Source organism: Choloepus didactylus, chromosome 23, assembly GCF_015220235.1.
Source record: "Choloepus didactylus isolate mChoDid1 chromosome 23, mChoDid1.pri, whole genome shotgun sequence".
NCBI lineage: Eukaryota > Metazoa > Chordata > Mammalia > Pilosa > Megalonychidae > Choloepus > Choloepus didactylus.
Window position 1 is genome coordinate 26575110 of NC_051329.1, and position 19275 is coordinate 26594384.

General features: G+C 49.0%; 2 protein-coding genes across 2 annotated transcripts in view; one reads left to right on the forward strand and one right to left on the reverse strand.

Annotated features, from left to right (window-relative positions):
* ZNRF3 (zinc and ring finger 3) overlaps window positions 1-9175 on the forward strand; it is a 148715-nt gene extending 139540 nt beyond the window's left edge. The window contains 5 exon segments of the mRNA XM_037816627.1: window positions 1773-1883; window positions 2952-3119; window positions 4731-4833; window positions 5564-7312; window positions 8658-9175. Coding sequence (XP_037672555.1) covers window positions 1773-1883; window positions 2952-3119; window positions 4731-4833; window positions 5564-7312; window positions 8658-8701 — 2175 coding nt within the window. The 3' untranslated portion in view covers window positions 8702-9175.
* A 3611-nt stretch (window positions 9176-12786) lies between these two features.
* C23H22orf31 (chromosome 23 C22orf31 homolog) lies at window positions 12787-14542 on the reverse strand. The gene is given in 3 exon segments (XM_037816791.1): window positions 12787-12860; window positions 12863-13223; window positions 14099-14542. Coding segments are annotated over 3 exon segments (765 nt in total). The 5' UTR covers window positions 14429-14542.
* Window positions 14543-19275: the final 4733 nt, after the last annotated feature.

The following is a 19275-nucleotide window of genomic DNA, read 5'->3' on the forward strand; positions in this document are numbered from 1 at the left end:
TTTTCCCACCCAGGCTTCCCTCTTAACCATTATCCTTTCTCTTCTATCCCACCTCCCTCTGAAAGGCAAACAGGAGGAGGAGGCTTGAAGGGACAGAATGCACAAGCCCTCAGCTTCTCTATGTCTTCCTCTTTCTATTTGACCTAGACTAGAGAAAAAGGCCTATACAGTTTCCCATAGGTAAATTGCCTTATTAAAACCCCCTAAGTTATATTTGGATCTAAAAATGTTGGCCCTTGTTCCAGTTTGCTAATGCTACCGTTAAGCAAAATACCAGAAATGGATTGGCTTTTATAAAGGGGTGTTATTTGGTTATACAGTTACAGTCTTAAGGCCATCAGGTGTCCAAGGTAATGCATCAATAATCAGGGACCGTCACTGGAGGATGGCCAATGGCGTCCGGAAAACCTGTGTTAGCTGGAAAGGCACATGACTTCGCCTACTCCGGAATTCTGGTTTCAAAATGGCTTTCTCCCAGGACGTTCCTCTCTAGGCTGCAACATCTCAGGACAAACTCTGGGCTAGAATCTCCAAAGTGTCAGTGAAACTCTGCTTTCAAAGGCCATCTTCAAAATGTCTCTGTAAGTTGCAGGTCCTCTCTCAGCTCCTGTGCATTCTTCAAAGTGTCCCTCTTGGCTACAGCAAGCTTGCTCCTTCTGTCTGAGCTTATATAGTGCTCTAGTAAACTAATCAAGGCCCACGCTGAATGGCGGGGCCACACCTCCATGGAGATTATCTAATCGATGTCATCACCTACCATTGGGTGGATCGCATCTCCATGGAAACACTCAAAGAATTACAATCTAATCAGCACTAATACTAGCCTGCCCACACAAGATTGCATCAAAGATAATGGCATTTTGAGGGACATAATACATAATACATCCAAACCAGCACGGCCCTCAACTGGGATTGAGTTTCTTGACCTCTAGGTGCTAATGAATACGGTTTAGTCTTCCTTTAAGTATGCGAAAGGGACACCGCTAACCACTAACACTTGACTGGCATCCTTTGCTCAAACTTCAGGCTGAAGGATTCTAGGAACCTGGAGCAGGTACCCCATGTTTGTTTCATTTCCTCCCCACAAATCATAGCATATGCACATGTAGAATGGTCCTCTTGTGTGCACAGCATTCCATTAGTCAGGCTTTCTTCCTGCTGATTAATACATGTCCTAGATGAGGTAGCTTCAGTGTTTTAGGAGGCAGTGTGCCGGGAGGCCTAAAACTAGGGAGTTTGCAGAAGAACTGACTTGCTGGCTTCTTTTTAAAGGGAAAAAGAGTGCTTTGGTAAATGTGACTCACCGTAGTGGAAGCTGATATTTGTGGAAGCAGCATACAATTTTCTGAGTTGTTGTAAGCCATTAATTATATGGCTAGTAATCACTGTTCCCTCAAAACATGACACTCATTCCTTTGTCCTATAAAATGCAATATTTGTGTTTATTTGGAAGGGCCTTTCTCATCGGTTACAGCGGATTTTGCACTCTTCCACAGGGAGCTGGCTTTATGAACAGAATTCCCTCGGCCATTGGGGGGCCTGGCTGAGACGCTGCAGGCCCCACCCCACCCCTCCATAACGCGGGTACTACCTGGGCCTGGAAACCCACACCATGTGCGTGTGAGCAGAATCCCAGGTGTTTTCTACAAACTGAGGGGAAATGCACCCCAATCGCCCCACCCTTATCTTAACCAGTGCCGACACAGCCCATGTAACTACAGTTAGCCGGCTACAGAGAGGCAGTGGCTGATGGTGTTTCTGTTCTCTTCCAGCAACCCACTGAATACTTTGACATGGGGATTTTCCTGGCTTTCTTTGTTGTGGTCTCCTTGGTTTGCCTCATCCTCCTTGTCAAAATCAAGCTGAAGCAGCGGCGCAGTCAGGTAACATATCAGAGCAGCCTGTGAACACCAATTCCTGGTGCCCCGTTGCTGGTGAAAACCGGAGCTCTTGTCTGCTGGCTGGCTTGATGGCTCCAGAGTTCAGCCTCACAGCCGTGGTGGACTCTGAGCTCTGGAGTCAGTTCCCAGTGGCTGAGAAAAGCAAGAATAAAGCTTACAGCACTGTTGTGTCTCTGTGCTTTTCTCTTTCCTTCATAGAAAGGCTAAGTATTGGGGGTATTTCCAGCCAGGGAGTTTTTACGAAGAAATGTTTGCAATGTTAATGTGGGACACTAGAGCTCCTCAAATCAGATCTGGGGACCAATCACATCAGCATCACTTAGGAAGGAGCTTGATAGAAATGTAGACTCTCAGGCCCTGCTCCCGACCGAACTGAATCCAAATCTGCACCCACCAAGCTTTCACCAGGTGAGAACATCAAGAACAGTGTAGCCAGTGCCACCTCCCCCTCCCCGTAAGATTCCAGCTGGTGCATCACTCTGTGCTCGTAGAAAGGAAAGGTTTGGGGAGACGGGGGTTGAAGTGAGAGGACAAACATCTTAGCAGCGTGGCATCTTCAGAGACAGAAGGTGGATGTTAGCAAGCAGTCTCTTGAAAGGACAATCTCTGAATCTTCACAGAGGTGGAGCAGCCACCCCAACAGAACAGTAGCCCTTGGTTATTGAGCACTTGCTGTTGCCAGGGGCCAAGCACTCACATTCTCTCATTTATCCTTACAACTTCCTTCAGTGTAAAGAGGGACCTCAGTACAGAGTGGGGGCCTAACTCAGGGTCTCACTGAGTCAGTAAGCAGCAGGGCTGTGAAATTGAAGAGGGTCTCCTCCAGTATGACCACTCAAGGAAAAGCCCGGGCTGATGGCCTGGGCATGGTAGGGTCTGGAAAATCTGTGCTTGAGGCAGTCAGCATTTTCAGTGATTTCTGAAAAGACCATTCTGGCCCAAAAAAGACTGGTGTTGGCCTGTCCTGATGCACTGGGTGCACATCCTTGGGGGTGACCACCACTGTTAATACTTACCAGGCTCTCATGCAGACCCCCTTCTCCCTTGCAGAATTCCATGAACAGGTTGGCCGTGCAGGCTCTGGAGAAGATGGAAACCAGAAAGTTCAACTCCAAGAGCAAGGGGCGCAGGGAGGGGAGCTGTGGGGCCCTGGACACACTCAGTAGCAGCTCCACGTCCGACTGCGCCATCTGCCTGGAGAAGTACATCGATGGCGAGGTAATGGTGGGGGCAGGGCCTGTCCTGGGTGAGGCCATGGTGGGCAGGTCAGCAGAGGTGCCCAGGACCTAGAAGGATAGCTTTTGCAGGAGTCGAAAGGCTTAAAAGCTAAGGTTTCCAGGGGATGAAGTTGTAATTGCATTCTCCCCTGGCATGGGGTGGCCAAAATGCAGAGAGAGACTCTCTTAGAGACCCAGCCAAACATCGGTGATTTCAGAAGTTGACCAGGATATGTGATAGGCCGTATAAGATGGCCTGGTTTCAAGAGCATTCACATGTATCAGTTTTGTTTAGCATCACTATTCTGAAAGCTCTGAGACTTGACTTGTTACAGATCTCTTCTAGCAAGCATTTGTGGAACCTTGGTGCTTTCACTTACAACGACACAGATTTGATGCCTCCTTTTTTCCTTCTGGCTTTTTATTTTGAAGATTTTTAGGCCTTTCAAAAAGTTACAAAAATAATGCAATGGACAAATATAGCATTCACCTAGAATCACCAGTTGTTAAAGTTTTGCCATGTTTGCTCAATCTCTTTCTCTCTAGATAGGTAGAGACATACATATGCATGCATTGGGGGACAGGGCAGGGGTAGAGCGAACCATTTGAGAATTCATTGCAGACACTCTGATGCCCCTTTGATGAAAACACCCAGCACTGTGTAGACTATTGGATGAGAAACAACTTTTCCAGAGGCCATGGAGAATAAGGGAGTCTTGTGTGGACACTGGGTGCAGGCTGCCTGGATTCTAACCCTGGCCCAGGCAGGATCTCGCTTTGTGACTCTGTGCAAGTGACCTCATTCTCTGTGCTTGTGACATGGGCCTGAGTCTGACTTGCAATCCAGGTGCCCATCGAGGCTACCTGAGAAAATATACAGGTAGACTTGTTAGCTCTCTGGCAGGTACAGCATTAGGTGTTAGTTTGAATATTATTCCATTGCACTGAGCCGAGAACAAAGTAAAATGAGAAAAAGTGAAGGGTGCTGGGGCTCAGGACCTCTAGAGGTGGCTCTGCCTCAGAAAACCCCATCCCCTCTTTCCAGGTAGCTGCTCTTGTTATAAACCATCAGCCTCTGGGCGAGCACCCAAGCTCCAGTGCGGGATGAGGGAGTAGTATGGGAGAGTGCTGCCCCGTTGCTACCCCCGTTGCCTCTGCCAGTTGAGTCCCAGGAATCTTCCTTCTCCTCATTGCCATTTGGGGCACCTGGAGGCAGCTGTCATCCCAGAGATGCAGGTCTTGAGGTGCACCAAGCTTTTTTCCACACCCCATCTTCATTAGCATGAGCCTTTGGCCTCCCCATGGGTGAAGACATCCATATAGAGGAGGTAACGAAGATGTGAATACCCTCCTCTAACTGAAGGAAAGGAGCTGCCTCCATAGCTCCCACTCCCTGAAAATAGAGGGCTGTGCTCGGGGCTGGCTGAGGGCAGTTTTCCTTCTAGAACCCTGCCTCTGCTGGTCCTGCCTATGGGGAGTTGAGCAGAGCTGGAGCTAGATGTGGAGAGCAGAAACTGCCCTGGAGACTGGGGCCAGAGCCCCCAGGCCCTGGTGCCAAGCAGGGCTCCTCCAGCCCCTCGCCCTCCCTCAGGCCATCTCTCTGCCTTCTCAGGAGCTGCGGGTGATCCCTTGTACTCACCGATTTCACAAGAAGTGCGTGGACCCATGGCTGCTGCAGCACCACACTTGCCCCCACTGTCGGCATAACATTATAGGTAACTGTCACCTGCCCAGTTGTTTCTGGGTGCTGAAGAGCCGGTCTGAGGAAACCGCACCTACTAAATACCCAGCAAGAGTGTGAGATATGCAACTGGAGGCGAGGGAACAAAACTGCCACAGCATTGCCTGCTGGACGTGGGGGCATGGAGACCTTGGTTTCGGAGGTTGGCCACACATGCAGGCTGTAGGAGAGCCTGGCCGGCTCTACAAATGGCCTCGAATTCAAGTTTGGCTTTCTCATTACTTGGCCTCTCTGAGCCTTAAGCCCACAGTCTCTCTGGTGGGAATGACAGCAATGATGCTTAGCCATCCCCAGAACCACGGGGTTGTCCCCAGGACCCCAAGAGACGATAAGTGGGAGGTGGAAGCTTGTCACGTGGCTTCTGCATTGCTGTGTTTGGAGAGGGGTCACTCCAAGTGGCTGCTTTCCTGAGAGGGAACGCCTTTCCTTTCCTCTTGGTACTCCCGGTGCTGTCTGCAGACTCCCATGGTACAGGACAGCGAGAGGTGCGAGATGTGCCCTTTCAGCAGTGACCCCTTCCAGATGCAGAAGCGGGTGGCCTCTGCCAGCACAGCTGAGTTTGGTGACAGCCTAGAATGGGGCAGGGTTAGGGGACCTGGCACCTTTGTGGGTGACCAAGCCAGTTGTTTCTGTCTTGCTCTAAACTCTGGCACCCACGTGTGCAGCCTGCTTACTTTGTTTCCTCTCCCTCTACCACCTCCCAGAGCAAAAGGGAAATCCAGGCACCGTGTGTGTGGAGACGGGCAACCTCACGCGTGGCGGGCGGCAGCAGAGGGTCATCTTGCCAGTCCATTACCCCGGCCGTGTGCACAGGACCAATGCAATCCCAGCCTACCCCACGAGGACAAGCATGGACTCCCATGGGAACCCCGTGACGCTGCTGACCGTGGACCGGCACGGGGAGCAGAGCCTGTATTCCCCGCAGACCCCTGCCTACATCCGCGGCTACCCACCCCTCCACCTGGACCACACACTGGCCCCTCACCGCTGCAGCCTGGAGCACCGGGCCTACTCGCCAGCCCACCCCTTCCGCAGGCCCAAGTTCAGCGGCCGCAGCTTCTCCAAGGCAGCTTGCTTCTCCCAGTATGAGACCATGTACCAACACTACTACTTCCAGGGCCTCAGCTACCCGGAGCAGGAGGGCCCGCCACTGCCCAGCCTTACCCCCAGGGGCCCGACCCGGACCTTCCCGCCAAGTGGCAGCGGCGGCCTCCTCTTCCCCACCGCCGTGCACGTGGCCCCTCCCTCCCACCTGGAGAGCGGCAGCACGTCCAGCTTCAGCTGCTACCACGGCCATCGCTCGGTGTGCAGTGGGTACCTGGCCGACTGCCCGGGCAGCGACAGCAGCAGCAGCAGCAGCTCTGGCCAGTGCCCCTGCTCCTCCAGCGACTCCGTGGTGGACTGCACTGAGGTCAGCAACCAGGGTGTGTACGGGAGCTGCTCCACCTTCCGCAGCTCCCTCAGCAGTGACTACGACCCCTTCATCTACCGCAGCCGGAGCCCCTGCCGTGCCAGCGAGGCCGGGGGCTCAGGCCGGGTGCCCGTTGTTCACCTCGAGGGCTCCTCACCACCCGAGGAGCTCCTGGCCACTCCCGGGGGCACTGCTGGGCAAGGAGAGCCTTGGGCCTGCCCGGCCTCTGCCTCGGGGGACCAGCTGTCCACCTGCAGCCTGGAGATGAACTACAGCAGCAGCTCTTCCCTGGAGCACAGGGGGCCCAATAGCTCTACCTCAGAAGTGGGGCTCGAGGCTTCTCCTGGGGCCACCACAACGGACCTCAGGAGAACCTGGAAGGCGGGCCCGGAGGGGCTGGCGTGGGCCTGCTGCTGCGAGCCCCAGCCCTCTGCACTGGAGCCCAGCACAGGAGTGGCTGGTGGCAGCACCTCGTTCCTGGGCACTCCCCTCTGTGAGGCCTGTGGCCCCCCGGGTGGGGAGCCCCAGCTGGGAAGCCCCCAGGGCCTGTACGGCCTTCACCCAGACCATTTGCCCAGGACAGAGGGGATGAAATACGAGGGTCTGTCCTGCTGCTTCTATGAAGAGAAACAGGTGGCCCACGGCAGCAGCAGGGGCAGCAGCTGCTATGCCGAGGACTACTCTGTGCGTGTGCAGTACACGCTGGCCGAGGAGCCTCCGCTCAGCTGCTACCCTGGGGGCCGGGACCTGAGCCAGCGCATCCCCATCATTCCGGAGGATGTGGACGGCGATTTGGGTCTGCCCTCGGACTGTCGAGGGACCCACGGCTGTGGCCCCTGGGGTGGGACGCCAGGCCTGGAGGCCCGGCAGCCTCACAGGGGCCTGGGAGGAGCCCAGAAAGAAGAGCGGACTCTGGGCTGCCAGGCCGGGGTGCTGTGGAGGCCCGGGGACCCTCCCGAGGAGGGCGGAACTGCCAGGTCCTGCCTCCCCAGCGCCCTCCCGGACACTCAGGAGTCCAACCCCACAGCCGCTGAGGCTGCAGGTGAGCGGATGACGACGCCGGGCCAGGGCAGGCATCTCCATCAGGGTCCTCGTCTCTCTCTGCAGGTGTTTTCTGACTTCGTGTGTGGCCTTGGCTTTCTACCCCGTCTGTACCTGATCACTTCAGAGTGTAATTCTCCAGCCCAGCCCCTCCCCTGAGTCCCAGACCCAGTCAATCCTCTGCTTCCGGCCTCTCCCCTCAGCGGCCTCTAAAGCACCCAACCCGCAAGGCACCCACCAGGTTCCCGGATGCCACCGCCCCTCACACTTCGTGCATGCTCCCAGGCAGGGCTTCTCCACCTGTGCTCGAACGACCACATTTGCTTGGGGTTTTTTTTGTTGTTGTTAGTTTCCCCAATCCATTGTGGACTGAGTATTTTTTGTAAAATACAGTAAAAATGAATTATAAGAAAAACAGAACTTAGCAAAAGATATGCAAAATACAAGCCTAGAATTATTAATTCAACAGATTGTCAGAGTGCTAATAAAGTTTCCATGTGCTTGCTTTGGCTCCAACAGTAGTAAAGCACGCAGTCTAAGAGTAGTACCTTGGAGTGGCACTGCTGTGAGTTCCGCCTCCAAAATATTTCCCAAATTTACCAACTTCTGCACCCCCTCCGCCACCCCCTTGGCCTACCCCCTTTCCACTGACTGGGGTGAATGCAATAAGGAGCCTCCTGACCAGTCTCCTGTAGCTGTTCTGGTCTTCTCCACTCCCTTCTCCATGTGGGAGCCAGAGGGGGGTTTTTTGCAACCTCAGTCTGTGTTTCTATACTCAAAACCCTTTCAACAACCTGCTGTAGCTCATCTGCATTAGACTCCTTGGCCTTCATCCTGTTCCTCAAACATGCCACGCTCATTCCAGCCTCCAGAGCCTCCCGCTGCTTCTCTTTCTCAGCTTAAATAACCCCTCATCTCCCTCCAAGTCACTCCCACATCCTGTTTATTTTCCAGCTTATCATAATCGAAGGTAGTTTGTTTGTGGCCCATGAGCTCTGCTTGGGTGTCTCCGCTGCTCTCCCTAGTGCGTGCAACAGAGCCTGGCTCATGCTGGGCACTCAGTTCATATCTCTTCTGTACGCTGTTCTCATGCTTCCAGAAGGCCTTGCACATCCAGATGAGGAAGGCCAGCCCTCTGGGAGGCACCTGAGCTCTTGGCTCAGCTTCAGCCCTTGACTGTATATTGTCCGTCCAGTGTCGTGGGTATCATGGGGTGCCCACCACACTCCAGGGACGTGCCTTCGGGAGGAGGGAACATGGGCCTCCCTAGTCCCTTGTCGGACCCCAGGTTGTGCCTGGGGCCTGCAGATGCCAGCTTCTCACCTTGATTGTTCTCTCTCTCCCAGGATCAGGATCTGGCCCAGCAGACAGCAGCAGCACGGGAGCCTGAGCTCAGAAGGAACTCTTAGCTGGAAATTGGGAACTGTATGGAGACTCCAAACTCTGACTTCCTTCAAAAACAAAACAAAACAAAACAAAACAAAAACTTTTTTTTTTAGCTTTGACAAACACACAAAAGTGGTAATAAAGAGAGCCCTCTTTCTCAACCCAAAATGTGAGCCACTTGTGGCAAAACCACCACCCACTTACCCCATTAACAAACCAACAGACAAAATTCTCTGAGTCCTTTGCCTCTTTCGATAACATGTTATATGTAGTGTGTGTGCTTGGGATTCTGAGGTGTATGGGATTGAGTTCTCCACTTTGTTTTTTAAAATATTATATGTAAATGTAAAAAGTTATTTAAATATATATTTTAAAGAACCCTAATCACCAACTTTTGCTGAAAGAAAAAAAAAAACACTGCTGCATTAAATGAACCACACCATGTGTAAATACTGTTGTCTCCCCAGATGGAGCTCAGGCCTTTGAAAAGCTCAGGGCTACACCTGCCTTAGAAAATAACCAGAAACTTGAAGTAAAGCTAGTCGATATGGGTACAAACTCTGAGGAACAATGCAATGCTGCCTCTTTTTCTTTCTCGTGGCAAATCCCACTGTACAAAAGGCCAGGTCTTTCAGAAACCATGCCTCTCCAGCCCACACCTTCAGGCTGGAAACAGCTAGGATTGGGGAGCCGGAGAACCAGACAAGCCATTGGTACAGGCCCTGGGGCGACTGGGTCCATTCGGGCCACTGTCCTTAAACCTCCCTTGGGTCATTGGTAGAGCCCCGGGTGGCCCTCGACGCCTGGGTGATGGGAGAGGAGCCTCTTCCCCTCAGTGCTCAGACTTGGGGGTCCTTTGCAAGAAATATTTTGGGCTTCTTGCCACTGGCTACAGGAATGGTTCGATGGTGTTTGTCGGGGCGAACACCGAAGAGGGCATGTAGTTTTGTGGCCCGGGTCTCACAGGGAAAAATGCTATTGTTTAACAGCTGTGCCCCAAAACGTAGAGAAGGGAGGCTTTCTGCGCGGGGGCTGGGGGGGCTGTGCGCATGCGTCTGTGGGGCAGCCACGCCCCTCGGCTGCTGCTTCGAGGGGTGCATTACCCGGGCCCCACGTGGTCTGCTCAGAGCTGGGTTCGGATGCTGTTTCCCATCCCCTTCTTTCCCACAGAAGCACCGCTTCAGGGTTTTTAAGGCCTCTGCATCATGGTTGAAAGTGCTCATCTCGCCTGAAAATGTCTACTATCCTGCCTACTTAATGCACTGTTATGTAGTGGTTCTCCATGAGACACAGAGAAAGAGACTATCAGATAGTTTAGACCCAAAGGGTAGGCTTTTGTATATTTTTCCAGCCTTTTGTTTTTAAAGTGGGAGAGAGAGTTTAAAAACCCAGACAGGTTTTTTGGTTTTTGACTTTTTTTTTCCAGACATTTCAATTTTAAAAGGGAGAGAGACTCTATTTAAAGCTATTTCAGATCAGGGACTGTCATCCTTTTTGTTCAATGTATTCCTTTTTCTTTAAAAAAAAGTTTTAAAGAAACTGACTGTATTAGCCCTTGTGTACACTGACTTCTCCGTTCGTTTTTACTTATTCATTCATTCCGCAGAGTTTGAAAGAGTTTGGCCCATTCTAAGTTCGCCTGTGGAATGGGATCCATGCAACCTGGCTCCGTGCGGCTGAAGAGATAGGGACCACCCCTGAGTGGCCAGGGGCTGTAATGACCCCTCTCCAGCCAGGCACCTGAAACCAGCATGGACTCCATCACCTGTGCAGTCAGACCAGAACATTCTGAATGACTATATTGCTGTATTGGAATTCTTTTTTCTTAAAAACCCCAGCCTGTGATGAAATTTACTTACAGCCAGGATTTGACAGAAATTCCAATGTCAAAGAAATGAGCCATTTGCCATCCAGAAACACTGGTGAGATCTGTCCCCCAGCCTCTGGGGCACAGTCCCTCAGGCTGTGCCCAGCACACCTGTTGGTGAGGGTGTGAGACACGCATAAGCTGTTGACGTGATCTGGGCCGCCTTTATTTCTCCAGCCAGAAGTAGCAGCTGCTGAGGACAACAGCTTGCCTTATGTGGTTTTGGGGAAGGAGGGTATGGCTTTTAATATGAACTGCACAAAGCAGCTTCTCATTGTTCAGATTTTTGTTGCTGTTGTTTGTGGCTTTGTGTTTTTGTGTTTAATGCCTTTGAGTGAATATTATCTTCCTTGTCAGAAGCCATACCACCAAAGTGGCTTTCTTTAGCCTGGCCTAGAAAACTACTCCTCAACAGCCTTAAACAATAAATAGATGAATAGAGAATATGGCTTCAACTGGGCTTATTAAAATAAGGGCGTCAGAGTTTTCATGTGAAAGAACTGAACTGAGGATGGCAAAAGAAGCACATTTAACTTTGGTGGTTTACAGAGCAGTCAAAACAGAAGAATGAAATTTTAAAAGCTTAAATATCAGCCGTTGTCTTTGAAATTTGTGTTGGCTCATCAGACAGACAGATCACCAGAATCTGATCACCAACTTTATTACTGCCTCCCCATTTATATCAAAATGAATGTCTCTGACGTTGTAAGGCTCCAGTACTGATGACAGGTATCTTTATCATGGACTCTCTCGTTGGCACATGGTGGTTATAGAGCCGTGGAAATGTAGCAGTGCATTTTCCACTGAGAACTGCTCTCCCCACAACCCCCAACCCATACTAGGCAGTTGGGCATGGTCCTATAACTCAGCACTGGGTGTAGGACAGTCACATAAACTGAACAGTGCTAGAACCAGGTAAAAATGGGTGTTTGGGTATTCTCTCAAGGTTACCTCTTTGTAGACACAGCCCCAGTGAGCTCAGTCCCTTCCCCCTCTCCTCCAAACCCAAGCCATTTTATAAAGTTCCATCTGCTGTCCCCGTGTTCATGCCCTCCCTCATGCTGCTAGTCTCCGCTCAAAGTTCATGCAAGACTAATGCTTTTAAAATGAGGTCTAGAAAATAATTACTGCTCGAGAGTATTATTTTTTGAACAGAACTGCCTTTTTCTATTCTTTATATAAACTCTATTGTGTTGGTCTAATGAGGCACTATTTTTAAATGCTTTTTTAAAAATTTCTCCCATAGCACTTAAAAGATATTTTGTAAAGAGTTTGCTGTAAAGATTTTGTAATAAAATGGTCTAAGGGCTCTTTCTCCAACATTACCGTTTTAAAAAAAATGTTTTAAAGGCTAGAAGACAACTTATGTATATTCTGTATATGTATAGCAGCACATTTCATTTATGGAAATATGTTCTCAGAATATTTATTTACTAATATATTTATCTTAAGCCATGTCTTATGTCGAGAGTGTGACATTGTTGGAATAATCATTGAAAATGACTAACATGAGGCCCTGTAAATACATGATAATTGCACACAGATTTTACATATTTGCCAACCAAAAATGATTTAAAACAAGTTGTAGTCTTCTATGGTTTTGTAACAAATTGTACAAATGACTGTAAAAAAAAAAAATACAGTTTTATCAAGTATGTGCTATTTGTTGTCATTGCTCTGTCTGGCAAAGGTCTGCAGTGCTCTACAAAGCAGAGGTTCGTGTGGGGGCTATGCCTTACCTTAATTTAACTTCACCTTGCCCATGAGAGCAGCTACAGAATTTTCTCTCCTGTTAGCATAAGTTCAGATACTGGGGGTATAAGCTGCTGTCACAAGAGGGCAGCTGTCAGGGCGGTGTGGGTTGAGACCCTTGAGGGGATAGTTTTTGCTGTGAAGGAAACTGGTAGTCAATCAAGAACCTAGCAGTCCACTTAAAAAAAAAAAAATGGGACTATAGGTTGGATATAAATCATCAGCTTCATATGCCAGGCCTCTTCTTACTTGAAAATCCCAAACCTTTGTAGGTTAAACCCCCAAGCATGTGGCCCTAGAAATGGTCAGGTTTCTGGAGTGGGGCCCTCAGTCAGAGTGAATCTGTCTTGTTTCCCTGGGAGGGTAGTTATTAACTTGTAAAGCACTCTACGATAATGTGGAACGTGCAAAGTGGTGTTTATTTTTCAGACACCTAGCAGAGAATATCCTAATCCCGTGAGTTCCTTTTCCTATTTCTCACTCCTTAACTTGGGCCATTTCTTTGGCACAGCCTCCTCGTTGCCATCCAGCTGCTTCCTGCCCAGCGGCAGGTTTGAGCACCTTCAGGGGTGGTGCCCTGGCTGCACAGAGCCTCCCAGAGCTTTCCTTTAATGGCCTTGCCCAGCTCCAAGCTGTACCTCTTGGGGGTCCCCGAAGGATTCCACAGCATTGGCTCAACCACAGCGTGGTACAGAGCCCGGTAACCCTCTGTGGAGAGGCCGTGGATGGTTAGCGTGTCCTCTGACAACTGCCGTCTCTTTCTGGCTTCCGGAAGCAGGGCCCAGCCCTTCCAGGCCACTGTCCCACCGTCCCGGGGTAGCGTTTGGGTGGCAGCCACATGTTCGGCATATCTGTCCTCAAGATCTTGGCGGGCTGTTGCTTTTTTCTCCTTTGAACTTTCTTTACTCTAGCCAAGAAGAAAGAAGAGAAGTCAAAGCTAAAACTGAGAAGGGAGCTCAAAATAATTATCTGGGATTTGTTTCCTAGAGTCTTGGTTACAGCAACAACCAACATTTGTCTAGCGTGTTCTAGTTTCCTGAGTCCCTTCATTTATATCATTGCAGGCATTCCCCCTACCCTGTAAGATCGGCAGGGCAGCTTTAAAGGCAAGGAAGTTGAAGGTTAATTGTCCAAGGCCACGCAGCGCTAGAAGGTTCATAACCACAGCCCACAGCTGTCATGTGTTGAATGCCATGCACAAGCCTAAACATTTGCTCTGTTCAAGTCCCCTGCATATATTAACTCATTTAATCCTTACAAAACCCTATGAAGGAAGGACCGTCTTCCCCATTTTACCAGAAGATAAAATCAAGGCACAAAGGTTAAGTGATTTGAACCCTAGCAGCATAGCTCCATGGCCCCACTCTGAACCCTGCTGGCCTCCATGGAGTGATGGAGCTGAACTCAGAGCAAGCCCCTGGGTGCAGTACCTCCACGTGGACGTTCACAGCCAGACGTGTGGCTCACCTCTGGCTCGTGAGCAAGCCTGTGTGTTAATTAGCCATCTCCCGCCTTTAACTTTCTTTCCTGCCCTTATTTCCCCTCCATCCCAAGTTCTTTTGTCTGCGTCTATGAAAGCCACCTCATCCTTCTATAGAACTAGGCAGAGCATAAATAGCATGACCTCAGATCTGGTGCTGCTTCTACTATATGGTGCTGGAGTCCCCCACCCCATTCCGTCTCTAACTTGAGGATTTCCTTTGCTTGGTCTTTAAGTGTTCTCTAGCTTTCCCTTTTCCCTCTCCCCACCTCAGGGTATTTTCTCCACCACTGGCCATCTACCTTCTTGATGCCTCCCACAGGCTTCCTGCGCCTGGATGAGCCTGGCAACCGTCTGGCCGTCCCCTTGCTCTTGGAACTGACAGGGTTTCTTATCCTGCCCCGTTGGGTGGCTTCTATCGCTGAATTGTCCTTGGGCTTTAATCTCTTTGGGGGTTTTGCTTCTCCAAACTTGTAGGGTACTGGGCAGCATTTATCCTTCAGTTGTCGCCTGAGCACAAGCTTAACCAGAGAGAATGAACTGGCAATCATTGGGTTCTTTACAACTTCCCAAGAAGAGGTGATACCCTGTGCCAGGGCATTGACATTCGGCTTTGCACGTGTCCTGGCCATCCATATGTTGGTGAGAGCTGGTGAGTCCACGTAGCAGTCCTGAAGCCTGGTGTTCAGTAAGATGGACTGACGGAGTCCATAGGTGGGGATGCTGGGGTCTCGTCTCACATAGATTGGATGCTAGAATTAAAAGGAAAAAAGAGGGGGATAAAAAAAGACCAGTTCTCAAGCAGGGACCAGAAGGTCTACATTGGAGGCAAAGTATTAGCATCCCTTTTATAGACTATTCCTTCCACACAGCTCTTAGAAATCTTGCTACTTGTCCTCTCTCCTCTTCACCAAAACATTTTGTGCCAAGGAGGGAAGAGATAGTAATTCTCAAGGTCAATATCCAGCAATATCCAGGCTCTTGGAGGACAGAGCATGCTGGGCGGGAAGGGGCGGTTCAGGGAGCATCATTAGGAAGGAATCGAAGACAATTCCTGTCTGCTGGAAAGAAAAGGGGATCCGTAGCAGGAAGGAATCTGGGAAACAGTCACTCAAGACTCTAAGTTATAGCCACTCCACAACCACACTACAATACAGAAATGACAGCATGCAGCGTCCTGCCAAACCCTGAGCACCTTTAACCAGACTGCTGTGAGCCAAGAAAAGCTGCTAAACAGGGAAATATACGCTGGGGCCCTGTACATACAAGAGCACGATGTAAAGGATGCTGACCTCCATTTCCTGGGACCAGCCAAGAATAAGAGAAAAATTGGGATAGGTTAGAATCACATAGTTAAAGAGACCTGGTTTCTAAGAAATGTCATCTATAAAAAATAAAATCACCTTACCATATTGCAGTTGCCTTAAATTTTATTTTAGCTAGCTTAGTAGGGGGAAGAAATATGTATTTTCGTTTTCCTTTTTCTCTCTTTTTTTTTTTGTTTTGTTTTGTTTTAACAATTCTAGTCACCTGTCTTTCTCTGCCTCGGTCACGTATGGGCAAATTGCAGTTTGTTTAGATTTTGGCCCACATGCTGGCAGTCTTGAACCACTATCTCTAGTATTTGTGATGTCATTTTGGTTTGTGATGTGGGTGTGGATGGGTGTTACATCATCAGATTTTATGGTTAAATTATGTTGGAGAAAGTTCTCTTTTGCTGTATACCCTCAGGAATTTCTGAAGTCCTTGTGTGCCCCCCCAAAACAGCTTGGGTGGATTTCGAAGATCCTAAAGTTCTTAAAAAGCACGCTTCTTATAGAAACGTAGTTGGATTTGTGGATACCGGTAGTGATGCATCCTTGCATGTGCAAAAGTGTCCTTCTCTGTGCATATAAAGAAGATACTGTTAAATTCTCAGAATAGCTGCCAAGGTTAGGGACCAGAAATGAAAGAACACATTCCTGAAGCCCCGGGCGCCTTTCCCTGCGTGTTTCTCCTGGGAAGACTACACGGTTTCTAGAATGTGGTTTTATTTTACATCCCATGGCAAATGCAGTAATTAGAGCTGTTAGCTGTGTCAAGGGCTTGAAACAAGAACACAGACGCCTCTTCCTGGGAACTCTTGGGCAATGCCTTGCTGCTTATCAGGTGCTGGGCCTGTGGGCGGTTTTGATTTTTCATACACAAAATGCCAAAGGAGGCTCTCTCCCGAGGGGGAGGAGGACAAGATGATGGAAAAAGAGAGTATGAGTCTGGCAGGAGCTCCCGGAATCACCGGTGTTGCCTGTTTGAATTTTGGAGTGTTGTCTCTGGAGTGAATCAAAGCCTACAGGCGGACTGTACCGCGGGCCGCGGTGTAACTACCTCCAGCCCTGTGGCATCTGGACCCACAGTCTTCAGAGGACAATGGGGTCCATTCAGCGGCGAGCCCTGGCTTCACCTCCCAAGAGGTGGGTCAGTTTTAGAACAGGGCATTGGAAAGGATTTGTCTTTGGGAAGGGTTTGCGAACGTCTGAAGACTAGCAAGCAGGCTTCCCTTCAAAGCCAGAGCCTGGTGCCACCTGAAAATGACTGTCTGCCATCTCTCTGCATCACAGGGACAGGAGGGAACCGAAGGTGCTAGAAAAGCAGAATAGGAGTAGCTCTTCTCTCTTCCCCAGCTTGAGGTTTGCTTTCTCACACCTCCTCTGTCTTATATTGGCTTCCCTAAACCTTTTCTTCACTGATGAGTGGTACCACCCTGGCTTGGAGGAGTGGTGCCACAGATACATGATACATGGAGCTGATACATACTCCTCAAATTCGATGGAATTCTTCTTTCTCTCTCTGCAACGTAACTCACTTAAAATGACTGTGCCTGAGCAGGTAATCCCCGCCTTCCTTAGAACTCACTCTCACCAGGGTTCCTTGGCTTGTGCTATTTCTCTTACCCAATAAAATTAGTAAGTATTTATTGAATGCCTCCTGGAGGCCAGGCCCTGTTCTAGCACCTCACAAGCCTCATCTCATGAAATGCTACCAAGAGTCCTATGAGTTTGGGCCCTGTGGTCATCCCTACTTTACAGGTGGAGAAACTGAGGCACAAATTGCTCAAGAACCGTGTCTCAGGTCCCACAGCTAATAACCAGCAAAGGCCAGGTTCAGTCAAGGTCTCTATCACCCTTCTCCTCACCTCCCTGTTAGCCATCGCTGTGATGCTTTCTCATTTGTGGGGTGACCCAATTCCCATCCTATCCTTGTGATGAGATTTCCTCTGGGCTTAAGAGTTGGCCGGCCCAAGTTTGCCTCCCAGGGCCATTTCTCAATGGGCAAGTTAATTCGCTCTTTTGAATCTTAGTTTCTGCATTTATGAAATGCAGACAGTAATAGTGCATATGCCAGAGTTACTTGTGAGGGTGAAATGGGGATTCAATGCATGTGCAGCACTCGGCACAGCTTCTAGTGCATAGTAAGTGCTCAAAAAGAATGTTCCTACTAACGTTATTGATATTGTGGTCCATCCACTCATCCAACCCTTTCATTTTCCTACTTTTTTTTCTTGGCCTTTTCTTGTGCCCCTGTTGCACATGGTCTGAGTGACATAACCTAATATTTGATAGACCTTCATTTCATGTCCTACTTGTGCACCTATCTTGTACTTGAGGCCAAGCCATGAGCCCCTTGAAGGTGGAGACTGATTCTGATATGTGGCTTGGGTAACATGGCATGTCTTTTCTCATGATACATCTTTAGTCAATATGGGTCAGGTTGACCAACCTCACAGAAGTGGTGTATTTGGCTGTGGGAGTTGTCCAGAACATCCCATGCTTCGTTAGAAGGAAAAGGAAGTGGGTACCTGAGGATATAGATGCTAAGGAAAGTGGTTAGTCTTAACAGAGATGGTTCCATTGAAGGTTGTTCAGAATTATAAAGTCAAGATGGAAAGAATCTATTCAGTCCCAGGCCCCGAAACCATCGCAAGAGTTTCCATTGTTGGTGCCAACGTTTGATCCAGAGAACTTGGGGTTGGGGCCGTAGGGTTTCCATGTTGCTGAAAGGCCCGTTGCTCAGTTTCATTCTCCCATGAAGCTTTTTTATTCTGCTGAACTCAGTCTAAACAATCTTTATTTTCCACCCATCACTTTGAGGTGTGCTTCCTGACATATCTAAACCATTGCTTCTCTTTGGAAACACATCTGCCTGTCTTTGATGCTTAGCCAAGCTCTCCTCACCGAATTTTTAGTCCCTATAATCTTTTTCGTTGTTTTCTTTCCTTTACGACTACTTTTCTTCTCTTCAGTTTCTCTTGTCTCCTATTCTTTTTCTGGAGCACCAGCTAATGAAGAAGAAATTGAACCAATTTATATTAATCCTCATCTTCTCCAACCCCCAAATTCTAGTGGAATTTAGTTGTTTATATTTTCCTCAAAAGATATTTTTATCTTAACACCCAAGCAGTAAACTTCCATACCTATATAGGAAAATATCTTAAGTTCGTGATGCAGAAGGCTTATGGAAGAAGAGAAAAACTTTGGATGAGAGAGAATTTGAAGATTCCTTAACCTTGATGCAAGCTTTGAGGACCCAGTGAGCTGAACACGCACGTGAAAGCCAAGCCTGTGAAATAATGGAGTCCTGCCCACCCCCACATCCCTTCTCACTTGACTCTTTGCTGGAGGACTCCCATTACTTTATTTCCAACCCAAACCCTGGGTGCCCCTCAGACACCTCTAACTCACGTCCAAGAGCAGATTCTTTCTCTTCCCCTCACCTCCATCAGAGCAAGCAAACTACTGCTTCTCCTAAATTTTCCATCACTAACTGTCGAAGCCAGAATTTGAGGAGATGGGATCAGTAACAGGGCTGTGCCAAGCTGTACTGAAGCCAAGGTGAAAGGAAAACTCAAAAGATCCTCTTTTTATGTAAAACTTTGTTATCTTGTTCATCATGGATTCTTTTCCATTCATTTACATTTTAATAATATTGATTAAAATATTACATATCTTGGTTACTGAGTTTTTTGGCACCCCCTTAAATTTTGTGCCTAAGACCAGTCCCTTTATTCTCCTCACCCTAATTCTAGGCCCTGAACCACTCTGTAGAAATCTGTTGACAGAACCCTAGAAGGACAAGAACACAATTTAACATGATGTCTAAGAGTGTAGGACTGGAGTCCACTGCCTGAGTTCAAAAGCCCAGCCCAGTGTGACTTTCGGGTGGTGATTTAACCTCTCTGTATGAGGGTGACTGGGATTACACTTTGCTGGGATCACTTTTGCCGGGAGGAAACACTTTGGACACTGCCTAGAATAGCAAAGTCCTTAGTAAATCTTTGCTATTGTTGTTATAATTGGACTCCTCATCCAGTGCTCTCTCTACAACATGATTGTCCTTTGAGAGCAAAGCCTCCTAACTGGAGTCTCAAAGATTCTAGAATGACCTAAACTCCACCAGATTAAGTCTCCCAGCTCCTGGGAAAATCCTGCTGCCCTGGAAGGAA